Genomic DNA, 13,569 nt, shown 5'->3' with positions numbered 1-13,569 from the left:
CTTGGGGCCTTGGAGGGAAATGAGGGGGGAGGTGTGGGCGCAAGTTTTGCATTTCTTGCGGTTGCAGGGGAAGGTGCCGGGAGTGGAGGTTGGGTTGGTGGGGGCTGTGGACCTGACGAGGGAGTCGCGGAGGGAGTGGTCTTTCCGGAACACTGATAGGGGAGGGGAGGGAAAAATATCCTTGGTGGTGGGGTCTGTTTGGAGGTGGCAGAAATGACGTATGATGATACGGTGTATCTGGAGCTTGGTGGGGTGGTAGGTGAGGACCAGTGGGGTTCTGTCCTGGTGGCGATTGGAGGTGCGGGGTTCAAGGGCGGAGGAGCGGGAAGTGTAGGAGGTGCGGTGGAGAGCATCGTCAACCACGTCTGAGGGGAATTTGCGGTCTTTAAGAAGGAGGCCAGCTGCGTTGTTTGGTATTGGAATTGGTCCTCCTGGGAGCAGATGCAGCGGAGGCGATGGAATTGCAAATATGGGACGGCGTTTTTACAGGGGGCAGACCTGGGTCTGGTCATGCACCAATCGCTGAAAATAAATATGCTATTGCAACAGGCAGTAAAGAAGGCAAATGGTATATTGGCCTTCATAGCAAGAGGATTCAAGTACAGGAACAAGAATTCTTGATGCAATTACTCAGGGAATTTGTAAGGCCATACCTGGAATGTTGCGTGAAGTTTCGTGTCGTTATCTGAAGAAGGATAAAATGGAAAGAAAGAAAGAGTTGGAGACACTGGATACTGCAAAGGCTATGGACCCTTACGACATTCCGGCAATAGTATAAAAAACTTGTACTACAGAACTTGTTGCTCCCCTAGCCAAGCTCTTCCAGTGCAATCACAACACTGACAGCTACCTGACAATGTGGAAAATGGCCTAGGTATCTCCTGAACATAAAAAGCAGAACAAATCCAGCCTAGCCATCTGAATCATCAAAGTGATGGAAGGTGTCATCAATAGTGCTTTCAAGAAGCAATAATCTGCTCAGTGATGCCCAGTTTGGGTTTCAGTAGAGCCATTTAGCTCCTGACCATGAAACAGCCTTGGCTCAAACATGGACAAAAGAGCTGAATTCCAGAGGTGAGATGAGAGTGACAGTCCTTGACATCAAGACTGCATTCGACTGAGTGTGGCATCAAGGAGCCCGTGCAAAATTGGGAACAATGGGTATCAGAGGGCAAACTCTTCGCTGGTTGGAATCAAACCTGATATATAGGAAGATAGTTGTAGTTGTTGGAAGTCAGTCACCTCAGCTCCAGGACATCTCTGCAGGAGTCCATGAGGGTACAGTCCTAGGCCCAACCATCTTCTGCTATTTCAATGACCTTCCCTCCTTCATAAGATCAGAAGTGTGGATGTTGGCCAATAATTGCTCAATGTTCAACACTGTTTGTGACTTTCAGACACTGCAGCACTCCAAGTTCAAATGCAACAAGATCTGAACAATATCCAGGTTTGGGCCAACAAGTAGCAAGTAACATTTGTACCACACAAAGACCAGGCTATGACCATCACCAATAAGAGACAATCTAACAATCACCTCTTAACATTCAATGGTGTTAGAATTACTGAATTCCCCATTATCAACATCCTGGGAGTTACCATTGACCAGAAACTGAACTGTGTGAAGATTTTAGCTTTGAGTGTAAAATGAGCAGTGCACCCACCATACCCATCCAAAGACAAAGAGGTGCTCCCTTTGCTGCCCAGCAGGTACATATCTTGGAAAACCAAACATTTTCATTATGAAATGGTGTACTAATTTCAAAATTAGTACATGTAAGCCATTCGGCCTCTCAAGTATGCACCATCATTCAATAGGATCATGGCTGATTCAACATTCTCATATCCATTTTCCTGCATTTTCCCCACAGCCCTCAATTCCCTTATTGATCACACTCATATTTGTGTCAGAAGGATTGAGGGATCAGTGAGTAGGTTGGTAGGGTGACTGGGTAGAAATGTGGTGGAAACAAAGAGTTAAATTACCAATCAATATTTCTGTGAATGACAGAGAAACACATAACTATGTTGCAAATCATTTTACCATTTTGATAAATACAGTTCATGATAATTGTGGCAAATGCAAGTAAAAGGTTTGAAATGGACTATGTGATAAGGCCTGAAGTAAACAACACACAACATTTGGGATGGACATTTTGGATTGCATCCAATGCCATTAATAGCAGCTGTGGAAACAGGAAACTAGAGGGGTTCAATGTGTGACTTGAGGCAGCATGGAGGATTTCAGATTCTTCGAGTATTAGGATCAGCTCTGGTCAGGAGACACTTATTCACTCATTGAGATTTACATCACCAAGGCTGGAATGATTACATCCTCACAGGTAGGATCACGAGTTTAGATTAGATTAGATTAGATTAGATTGCAGCATGGAAACAGGCCCTTCGGCCCAACAAGTCCACACCGACCCGCCAAAGTGCAACCCACCCATACCCCTACATTTTATCCCTTACCTTACACTACGGGCAATTTAGCATGGCCAATTCACCTGACCTGCACATCTTTGGAATGTGGGAGGAAACCGGAGCACCTGGAGGAAACCCACGCAGACACGAGGAGAACATGCAAACTCCACACAGTCAGTCGCCTGAGGCGGGAATTGAACCTGGGTCTCAGGCGCTGTGAGGCAGCAGTGCTAACCACTGTGCCACCGTGCTACTACAGTGCAGAAAGATGCCATTCAGCCCATTGAGTCTGCACCAACACTGAGAGCAGACCCAGTCTCACCCCCGCCCTAACCTATCCCCATGACTCTACATTTACTATGGCAAAGCTACCCTACCTATACATCCCTGGACACTATGGACAATTTAACATGGCCAAGCCACCTAACTTTTGGACTGTTTGGGAGGAAACCAGAGTGTCTAGCAGAAACCCACACAGACAGGGAAACTTAAAAACTCCACAAAGACAGTAGCCCAAGGCTGGAAATACATCTGCTGCAAGGTAACAGTGACAACCACTGAGCCACTGTGCCACTCCCAAATTGAACTGAATTACAACTGAAGACAGAAGTAAAATAGCTATAAATGATTCAATAGCTGCCAGGTGTATTGTTCCCTGCTTTGAAACAACAGTTAATACATTTCTCTGTATTTTGCCTCTACTCAGAAATTTAAAAAATTGAACCCATGAATCAGGGTTTCTTTTAACATAAAGAAATACTCAGCTCTGATCCTTACATAACATCGGGCAACTGCAGTTTCTTAAAGATAAATCTCCAATTTCAAGAATCTAATAAATAGATAAAAGGAACTTGTATTACACTGCATATTTGTGCAGGTTAGGTGACTTGTAGTATAAGTACAATTATGACTGTGATTCAGCAGACAAACCACACTGGATTTATTATATCTTTGCATCATTTAAAAAAAAGACAATTTGGTGGAAGTTGTTAGGGGTTGAGGTGAGATAAGGGGTTTGCACTTTGCAGAGAGATTGCACAGTTTAGACATTCTTCTAAACTCTCTGGAGTTTAGAAGAATGAGAAGAGATCTAATTGGAGGAAAATAAGATGCTAAAGGGATTCAACAAAGTAGATATAAACAATGTGTTTCCTTATGTGGTGTTACCAAGAACAAGAGATCATAGTTTAGGATAAGAAATCACAAGTTTAAATCAAATGAGAAGAAATTACTTTTCTCAATGGGTTGTGAACCTGAGTAATTCACTACTGCATGAGTTGTAGTAAATTTAATGGATAGACACAATAGTTCTGGTAAGCCTTCGTTGCTCTCTTGCCATGGTCAGAATGTTCTTTCCGAAATAAAAAGCAGTGTCCTGAATCTAGATCAGGAGGAAGAACCTGACCCAGATCATCTATTTGATTAGACCAAAACTGCACACAATAATCTGTTGATAGGAGTCATGATTTGGAGATGCCAGTGTTGGACGGGGGTGTACAAAGTTACAAATCACACAACACCAGATTATAATCCAACAGGTTTAATTAAAAGCACTAGCTTTTGGAGCGCCGCTTCTACAACCACCTGATGAAGGAGCGGTGCTCTGAAAGCTAGTGCTTACAATTAAATCTGTTGGACTATAACCTGGTTTTGTGCGATTTGTAACTTTGTACACAATAATCTGGTTATGGTCTCACCAAGGCCCTGTACAATTGCAGCAAAACATCCCTGCTCCTATACCTGAATCCTTTCACTACGAAAGCCAACATACCAATTGCCTTTTTCACCGCCTACTAAACTTGCTTGTTCATTTTCAGTGACTGGTATAAAAGAACACCCAGGTCTTGTTGCACATCTCCCCCTTTTCCAATCCATCACCATTCAGATGATAATCTGTCTTCCTGTTTTTGCTATCAAAGTGATACATGCATCCACATTATATTTCAACTGCCATGTATTTGCCCACTCACTCAACTTGTACAAATTACACTGAAACATCTCTGCATCCTCTTCATTGTTCGCTCTCCCACCAAGCTTTGCGTCACATGTAATCTTGGAGATATTACATTTAGGTCGGTCATTTAAATCATGAATATAAATATAGTGAATAGCTGGGTCTTAGCACATATCCCTGCCATATCCACTCATCACTGACTGCTACTTGAAAAAAGGCTTATGTTTCCTGTCTGCCAACCAGTTCTCTGTCTGTGTCAGTATACTATCCTCAATTCCATCCACTTTAATTTTACCTGATAATCTCTTATGTGGATCCTTATCGAATGCTTTCTTAAAGTCCAAGTAAATCACATCCCATGGCACCCCTTTATCAACTCTCCGAGTAACATCCTCAAAATTTCAGTGGGTGTCAAGCATGACTTCCCTTTTGTAAATCAATGCTGACTCTGTCCAATGTTGTTGGGGAGGTTTTAAACTAATGTGGCAGGGGGCTGGGAACCAGAAGAGAAGACAAGTAGACAGCAAGGTGGAAACTGGGGACTGTAAGGATCATGAACTTAGCAGTAATAAGAGGAAAAGTAGGCAGACAGCAGATGAACGCAAAAGAACTGGTGGCCTAAAGTGCAAATACTTTAATGCAAGGAGTATAGTGGTAAGGCAGATGAACTTAGGGCTTGGATTGGTGCCTGGGAGTATGACATTATTGCAATCACAGAGACTTGGTTGAAGGAAGGGCAACTATATGTTCCAGCATATAGACGCTTCAGACAGGACCAGGAGGGAAGTAAAAGGGGGGAGGAATTGCATTGCTGGTTAGGGATGACATCACGACTGTGCTAAAGGAGGACACTATGGAGGTCTTCAGTAGTGAGGCATTATGGGTGAAGCTGAGAAATAAGAAGGGTGCAGTCACACTGTTGGGGCTGTATTACAGGCCTCCCAACAGTGAGCATGAGGTAGAAAAACAAATAGGTAAACAGATTATGGAAAGATGTAGAGGCAATAGGGTAATGGTGATGGGAGATTTTAATTTTCCCAACACTTACTGGGATACACTTAGTGTCAGAGGTCTGGATGGAGCAGAATTTGTAAGAAGCGTCCAGAAGAGTTTCCTAGAGCAGTATGTCAATAATCCGATGAGGGAAGGGGTACTGGGGAATGAGCCAGGCCAAGTGGTAGAAGTTGCAGTGGGGGATTTCTTTGGGAACAGTGAGCACAATTCTGTAAGTTTTAGAATACTCGTAGACAAAGATGAGAGCGGTCCTAAGGGAAAAGTACTAAACTGGGCCAAGGCCAATTATATCAAAACTAGGCAGGAGCTGGGAAATGTGGATAGGACACAGCTATTTGAAGGGAAGTTCACATTTGATATGTGGGAGGCTTTCAAAGATAGGTTAAAGATAGTGCAGGATAGGCATGTCCCATTGAAAGCAAAGGATAGGAAAGGCAAGATTCATGAACCGTGGATGACAGAAGAAATCGTACGGGTAGCCAAGAGGAAAAGGGAAGCATACATAAGGTCCAGGCAGCTAAGAACAGAACGGGCCCTGGAGAAATATTAAGGGAGTAGAATCAGTCTTAAACAAGGAATCAAGCAGGCTAAAAGGGGTCATGAAATAGCTTTAGCGAGCAGAATTAAGGAGAATCCCAAAGTTATTTATTCTTACATAAGAAGCAAGCGAGTAGTTAGAGAAAGAATTGGTCCACTAAAGGATAAGAAAGGAAGGCTGTGTATTGAACCTGAGAAAATGGGTGTGATTCTGAACAATTACTTTGCGTCAGTCTTCACTGAGGAAAGGAACATGATGAATGTTGAGTTTAGAGATAGAAGTTTGATTACTCTGGATCACATTGACATAAATAGGGAAGATGTGTTGGGTAGGCTCGAGGTTAATAAGGTGGACAACTCCCCAGGACCGGATGGGATCTATCCCAGGTTGCTGAGGGAGGCGAGAGGGGAAATAGCTGGGGCCCTGACAGATATCTTTGTAGCATCCTTAACACAAGTGAGGTGCCGGTGGACTGGAGGGTTGCTCATATTGTCCCCTGTACAAGAGCAGTAGTAAAATATTCCGGGTAACTACAGACCACTGAGACTGACGTCAGTGGTGGCAAAGTTGCTGGAGAAGGATAAAATCTTTTTATATTTGGAAAAGAATGGGCTTATCAGTGATAGGCAACATGTTGTGCAGAGGAGATCATGCCTTACCAACTTAATAGAGTTCTGTGATGAAGTGACCAAGTTGATAGATGAAGGAAGGGCTGTAGATGTCATATACATGGACTTTAGTAAGGTGTTTCTTAAGGTTCCCCATGGTAAACTAATGGAGAAAGTGAAGTCACATGGTGTTCATGGTGTTCTAGTTAGGTGGATAAAGAACTGGTTGAGCAACAGGAGACAGAGAGTAGTAGTTGAAGGGAGTTTCTCGAAATGGAGAAAGGTGACCAGTGGTGTTCCACAGGGATCAGTGCTGGGGCCACTGTTGTTTCTGATATACATAAATGATCTGGAAGAGGGCATTGTTGGTATGATCAGCAAATTTGCAGATAACACGAAGATTGGAGGAGTAGCAGAAAGCATAGGAGACTGTCAAAGAATACAGGAGAACATAGATAGACTGGAGAGTTGGATGGAGAAGTGGCAGATTGAGTTAAATCCAGGCAAATGTGAGGTGATGCATTTTAGGAAGTCTAATTCTAGAGTGAATTACATAGTAAATGAAAGAGCCTTGGGAAAAGTTGATGAACAGAGAGATCTGGGAGTTCAGGTCCATTGTAACCTGAAGGTGGCTATCAGGTGGATAGATTGGTCAAGAAGGTATATGATATGCTCGCCTTCATCAGATGAGGTATTGAGTATGAGTTGGCAGGTCATGTTAAAATTGTACAAGACATTGGTTCGGCCGCATTTAGAATACTGTGTACAGTTCTGATTGCCACATTACCAAAAGGATGTGAACACTTTGGACAGGGTGCAGAGAAGGTTTACGAAGATGTTGCCTGGTATGGAAGGTGCTAGCTATGAAGAGAAGTTGAGTAGGTTAGGATTGTTTTCATTAGAAAAAACAAGACTGAGGGGGACCTGATGGAGGTCTACAAATCATGAAGGGTATAGACAGGTTAGGTAGAGATAAGCTTTTTCTAAGGGTGAAGGATTCAATAACGAGAGGTCACGCTTTCAAGGTGAGAGATGAAAAGTTTAACGTGGCAAGTACTTTACACAGAGGGTGGTAGGTGCCTGGAATGTGTTGTCAGCAGAGGTAGTAGAGGCAGGCACAGTGGATTCATTTAAGATGGGTCTGGACAGATGCATAAGTAGGTGAAGAGCAGGGGGATACAGATGCTTAGGAATTGGGCGACAGGTTTAGACAGTGGATTTGGATCGGCTCAGGCTTGGAGGGCCAGTTCCTGGGCTGTAAATTTTCTTTGTTCTTTGTAATTCTGTCAGTATTTCCCAAGTGCTCTGCTATTAATTCTTCTCTCATGGTCTACCATAGCTTGCGTCATACTTTTAAATATTTTAAAATAGATGTTTCAGCAGTGTCCTGGATCTAGATCAGCAGCACAAATCTGACCCAGATCAGCTACATTTGCCAGATCAACCTATATACTTATTGCCTTCCTGGTAAAGAGAGAATGTTTAAATCTGCACAGTTTTAAAGAGTATGGAGAAATAAAAGTGTCACTTGTGAAACTATAGCAGAGACTATCATGCCAATCAGGACAACATTATTTCATATATACAGCAACCATACAAACCAAGCATTTAGACATACCTGGACATAATGCCGCAAAACATAAATAAGTGCTCCTTTGCTGGCTTTCTCGGACAGAACCTTGTGGAATTTTGAAAATTCTTTAGTTCCAATTTCAGCATACAAAATTGCAACCGGAGCTTCAGAATTCTTGGTTGGAAATATATGGTCCCCTTTAAACAAGTATGGCTTGGGCCTGTTAGCAGAAATTAGGTCAAAATTCTATTTATTTTAGAATCACAATTCACTTGCTTTAACAATTCTCTCTGATGCAATATAACAAATGCGATTAAATGGATTTCATCTTACAGAATTTAACATCCAACTGTTAGAACATAGAACACAGAAATGTACAGCACAGAACAGGACCTTCGGCCCACGATGTTGTGCAAATTTTTGCATATATTTGCAATCTAAATATTGATTTATGAAAAAAGACATTTTGTTGAAGCTTTCTGTTTTACTTGCGTCAGGACAATTCTCAAGAATACCAATTCAAGAGGAAAACCAACATTTATACTTCATAAGAAGGGGAGTGCTAATTGGTTGACAAACAGATATTGATTGGTAGAGAATACCAATGGACAATACACTAATTAATGAGGGTAGACAGTCAACTGCTAGAGAAGTGTCCATATACTAACCAATCAGCACTCTCCTTTCATGCACTAAAAGTTTGGATTTCACTTAAATTTGTACTGGCAAAAATTGATTACTGTAAGACGAAAAGCTTCAGAAAACGTTTATTTTTCCACCAATGCTCAAGATCTGTGCTACATAACAACTAAATGCAGGATTATAACCATCTCTACCAGAGCTTTTAAAATGTCAATAGCAATTACAAATTGATAGGATTGGGTGGGAGGGGCTCACATGTCTTGTTGAGGAAACGATGCTTGCCAGTCAGAGGCAAAGATCATAGTAGTTAAACTTTATTTAGATTAGATTAGATTACTTACAGTGTGGAAACAAGCCCTTCGGCCCAACAAGTCCACACCGCCCTGCTGAAGCACAACCCACCCATACCCCTACATTTACCCCTTACCTAACACTGCAGGCAATTTAGCATGGCCAATTCACCTGACCTGCACATCTTTGGACTGTGGGAGGAAACTGGAGCACCCGGAGGAAACTCACGCAGACACGGGGAGAACGTGCAAACTCCACACAGTCAGTCGCCTGAGGCGGGAATTGAACCCGGGTCTCTGGCGCTGCGTGGTTTGAAAATATAGCTCATCACCACATTTCTGTAGTTAGGGATGGGTAATATATGCTGATTTAACCAGTGATACCCACGTACCACAAATGGAAAAAACACTCCTGAGCTTAGCAGTGCCATGTCAAAGGTACTGCTGCTGCTGGTAGAAGAGCACCCCCACCATTGTCAGTGGACAACAAAGCCACAAAGGACCAAGGAAAAAGACAAATGTTGGGGATGGTGCAGGGCAGGTTTTTTAATGAGGGAGAGTGTTGGTGGTTGGGGGCATTGGGATGGTGGAAGAAAGGGCAGGGTGGTAGCTTTTACAGGTTCACCGTTACCCTTTGTCCAGTTTCTCAATCAGACACTAATTGCCTTTGATAAAGGACACTCACCACCAACAATTCCGCATGTCAACAGGCCAAGCCTAAGTTGGCAGGATAAGGCTGGTCCTCAATTGGACAGTTAAGGATCTCAATTGGCAGCAGGCAGGAAGATGACCCAGTGGGCCTTTCCATAATTCCCAGCCCACTCCCTCCGAATCCCCAGGCCCTAACTAATTCCAGTGGAAAACAAGATTTGAATACATCTAACAAAGTGCACCTCCTACCTCCAAGTTTGCCATCTCTCTGAGCAGGACAGAATATTTCTCAAATCAGTTTGATGAAATGGCGAGGTCATGAGTTAGAGTTATAAAGACAGGAGTAATCATCGCACATTTACAAGTGGACAGGGATAGTGTGTGAGAACTATCAACAATATCAATAAACATAAGTACCAGGACAGGGTGTTGTGCAGTCACTGGTTTAGTGGGAAAGGAGGCAAGAGTTTAGAGGGTTAATGAGGGGACATAGGAGATAAACTGAAAGAAAAGGTGCAGACTTAGAGCTAGATAGGGGAATTTTAGAGGCATCTTGTTCTGAAAGGAAGATAAGCGACAAGGGCAGCATTAACCAATAGGAAAACTCACGAATGAGATAATTTTGTATTTAAATTCTATACAATATCTTCTTTTTTATTCTAAATTAAAATGCACTGAGAAGCATTGTAAACCTCCTCCTACCTATTAGCTGCTCTTTTGAGGAGTTTCTTGACTTCGTTGGTATTGCAGGTGTGCTCCCCATGGACAGCTACAAAACTACTGCAGCCTTTTGGTGGTGGTTCATCAGTTGCAGTCTAGGCCAGATGTTACAAATAAATACACAGGTTAAAGAGGGAATTTCTTTTATCCATGTTTACCGCCCCAAACTCTCACTATTTCTGAGAGATGAATAATGATAGATAACATTTCCAGGGTAAAACTTGAACCCCTTCTGATTATGTAAGATATTTGAACAAAGGGTAGGAAACCAGTTTAAAATAAGATGTAGCAATCAACCCTCACCAACTCATTTCAATAGAAGATCAAAGAGCACAGATACAACTGTGAGTTAAAAATACATCCAAACAGTGTGGGGTGGATGATTTCGAACATTGGATCCCAGACAGATAAACTATTCTGGCAGAGTATAGTACAGAGAAAATTATATTCTATAGAAACAACCATGTATCAGTTTAACAAAAAGCTTGGATATTGAAAGCACCTACATCATCCTCAACTTGATAATCAAATAAAAACAAGTATAAAACTTCAGCTAACCATGCGAATATCTGAAAAATCATACACCTTTTCCCTATATAACTCTCACCTTGAAGAGCACAATATTTTTAATGTAAGAAATTAATTGTCACTCACGTACAATTTCACTAAAACTAGATATCGCAGTTCTTCCTAAACTTGTTTCCTCTGTAATTTCCAGTTCAGTCATGAAAATTGCTGTGACCTCCCAGTGAGACCTAGTATTCCTACAGTGTGGAAACAGGCCTTTCAGTCCAACAAGTCCACACCGACCCTCCCAGAAATCCACCTAGACGCATTCTCTGAGCCTATCACTCTACATTTATCCCTGACTAATGCACCTAACCTGCACATCTCTGAACACTATGGGCAATTTAGCATGGCCAATTCACCTAACTTGCACATCTTTGGATTGTGGGAGGGAACTGGAGCGCCCAGATGAAACCCACGCAGACACAAGGAGAATGTGCAAACTCCACACAGTCACCCAAGACTGGAATCGAACCCAGGTCTCTGGCACTGTGAGGCAGCAGTGCTAACCACTGAGCCACCGTGCCGCCCTCAGCTGGTAACTTTGATAGATATCTTACATTATTTCACTTTCAAGATAGAAAGAATTTAGAAACGGAAAACAATTTTGTCACGAACCTCTTTTTACAACTATCAATTCACACTTTATTCTGAATACTGCTGCTTGTTCCCACCATAAGTTCTAAAATAGTCTTCATTTTTTTCTTCTACATCCAAGTATTGTAGCAGTTCAAACATCATTCTTGTCTCAATCAGATGCCTTGACGCAATCTACAAAGCACCACTACATATAATTGGATCTACTGCTCTCTCCATAATAGTTCTTGCTCCCCTTTCTTCAGGTAAACCATATTGTTCTGCTCATGTCTCTGATTTCATTCTGCTTTGTGCCCTTGTGATGATTGTTGGAATGAGTTTGATTATGTGAGTCATTACGTTAATCATTCTATAAAAGTTCACATTCTGTTGCTCTTGGATTGTTAAGTAATGTTGCAAATACTGACTCGCAAGTTCTTCTGGTACTAAGCCAGGGTTGTACATTTGGTTGAAGAAAAATATCATCTCATATCTAAACTATGCTGATGCCAATATTATTTCCACACAAGCTATCTGACCACAGGTAAAATTGCAGGCAGCAGAGCAAGAGAGAGCCAAGGGAAGAAATAGACCCACAATTTAAGAAGCAGAATGGCACAAGATTGATAACATTAATATGTTAGCTGTCATCAAGAATCATGAAGTTGGAGAGCAATGGCACCTAAAACATAGCACCTGAAGAAATGAAATTTGAAAATAGGGAAAATGGGCAATGTCATTCATCATTCCAATGAAATTCTTAGTATAACCAATCAATGTAATGACATGATTCGAGCAAATCTATCACACTTTACAAATGAGGATATCTATGACATTTGCAGATTTAATGAATGAAGTTCAGGTATTTGTAAAAACAAACAAAAGCAATTTTTTTATATTTATATCATTGAATGGTAGGATTTAGTTCCTGCCAGGGGACTGCTTATATTCAGAAAAACACATCTAAAATGATTTGAATTATCGCTAAGCATCCAAAAATGTAAAAGAGAAAAATATTTCCAAAAACAAGGTCAAATTTGTTTCATTCAGAGATGTGCCCAAATAACACTGGACTCACTACTATATAGAGTTTTTCAATTCTACCATTGAACTAAATCTAGTTAAAACACTTTCTTTTAACATAGATTCAAAGAACTTTCCATTTTAAATATTTTTGTCAATGAAATGAAAATAAAAAAGTGAGCAGGCAATTCAGTGTCAAGGCTCTTCAACTGTCTTCCTTTTCTTTTAAGAGAGAAACATTTTTTGCTGTAGTTTCTTCCACCCAGCTTCGACATAGCATGAAGATTACTCTACGCACCTGCTGAAACATTTGAACCGCTGGAGAATATGCTCTCAGCGAGAGGGCAAACTTCAGAAGATTGAGTTTCAGTTCCGACAAGAATTGACCAGCTTTCTTCAGAATTAGGTCATAATAACTGCGTTCAGAATCTATTAAATAACATTATCATATTAATAACAGAGCTGAAATAATAAGGTCAATTATTTTATTAGCATGTTAGTTTTGCCAGTAACATTATTATTGCAATGCTAAATTCCTACAGCTCCTCAGAATCTCTCATTCACTGTTGTAAAGTCTGAGAGAATGTTTCAGAGGTGAAAGGAGATCCCTTACCACTGTCCTCAAAGGATGTTGTGCTGAGAGATCTACAATTCTCTGTGGTGAGAAGCTTAACTTCCCCACTGTGCCATTATCTGTAGTCCCACTGTCAAGCTGCAGTGACATCAAGCTGACCAATGCTGCTAATTTAAAGAATTCTCACAGTAAACAGTAAGTTGTCTATCAGGTAAAAACAAGGACTGCAGCTGCTGGAAATCAGAGTCTAGATTAGAGTGGTGCTAAATTTAAATAGACAATTTATGGGAGTCTAGATTAGAGTGGTGCTGGAAAAGCACAGCAGGTCAGGGAGCATCCGAGGAGCAGGAAAATCGACGTTTCGGGCAAAAGCCCTTCATCAGGAACAGAGGCAGGGTGCCTGCAGAGTGGAGAGATA

At 41.6% G+C, this 13,569-nt stretch overlaps 1 protein-coding gene across 5 annotated transcripts in view; it reads right to left on the bottom strand.

The window, feature by feature from the left end:
• uggt2 (UDP-glucose glycoprotein glucosyltransferase 2) overlaps window positions 1-13,569 on the bottom strand; it is a 386,557-nt gene that overhangs the window by 328,526 nt on the left and 44,462 nt on the right. For all 5 annotated transcript variants that reach the window (XM_043691459.1, XM_043691457.1, XM_043691458.1 and 2 more), the window contains exons 4-6: window positions 12,876-13,006; window positions 10,394-10,506; window positions 8,154-8,328 (exon numbers count right to left, since the gene is read on the bottom strand). In XM_043691459.1, the coding sequence (XP_043547394.1) occupies window positions 8,154-8,328; window positions 10,394-10,506; window positions 12,876-13,006 (419 nt within the window). The remainder of the gene's footprint in view (window positions 1-8,153; window positions 8,329-10,393; window positions 10,507-12,875; window positions 13,007-13,569) is intronic.

Source organism: Chiloscyllium plagiosum, chromosome 6, assembly GCF_004010195.1.
Source record: "Chiloscyllium plagiosum isolate BGI_BamShark_2017 chromosome 6, ASM401019v2, whole genome shotgun sequence".
Lineage (NCBI taxonomy): Eukaryota > Metazoa > Chordata > Chondrichthyes > Orectolobiformes > Hemiscylliidae > Chiloscyllium > Chiloscyllium plagiosum.
This window is presented reverse-complemented; position numbering and strand designations above follow the sequence as displayed.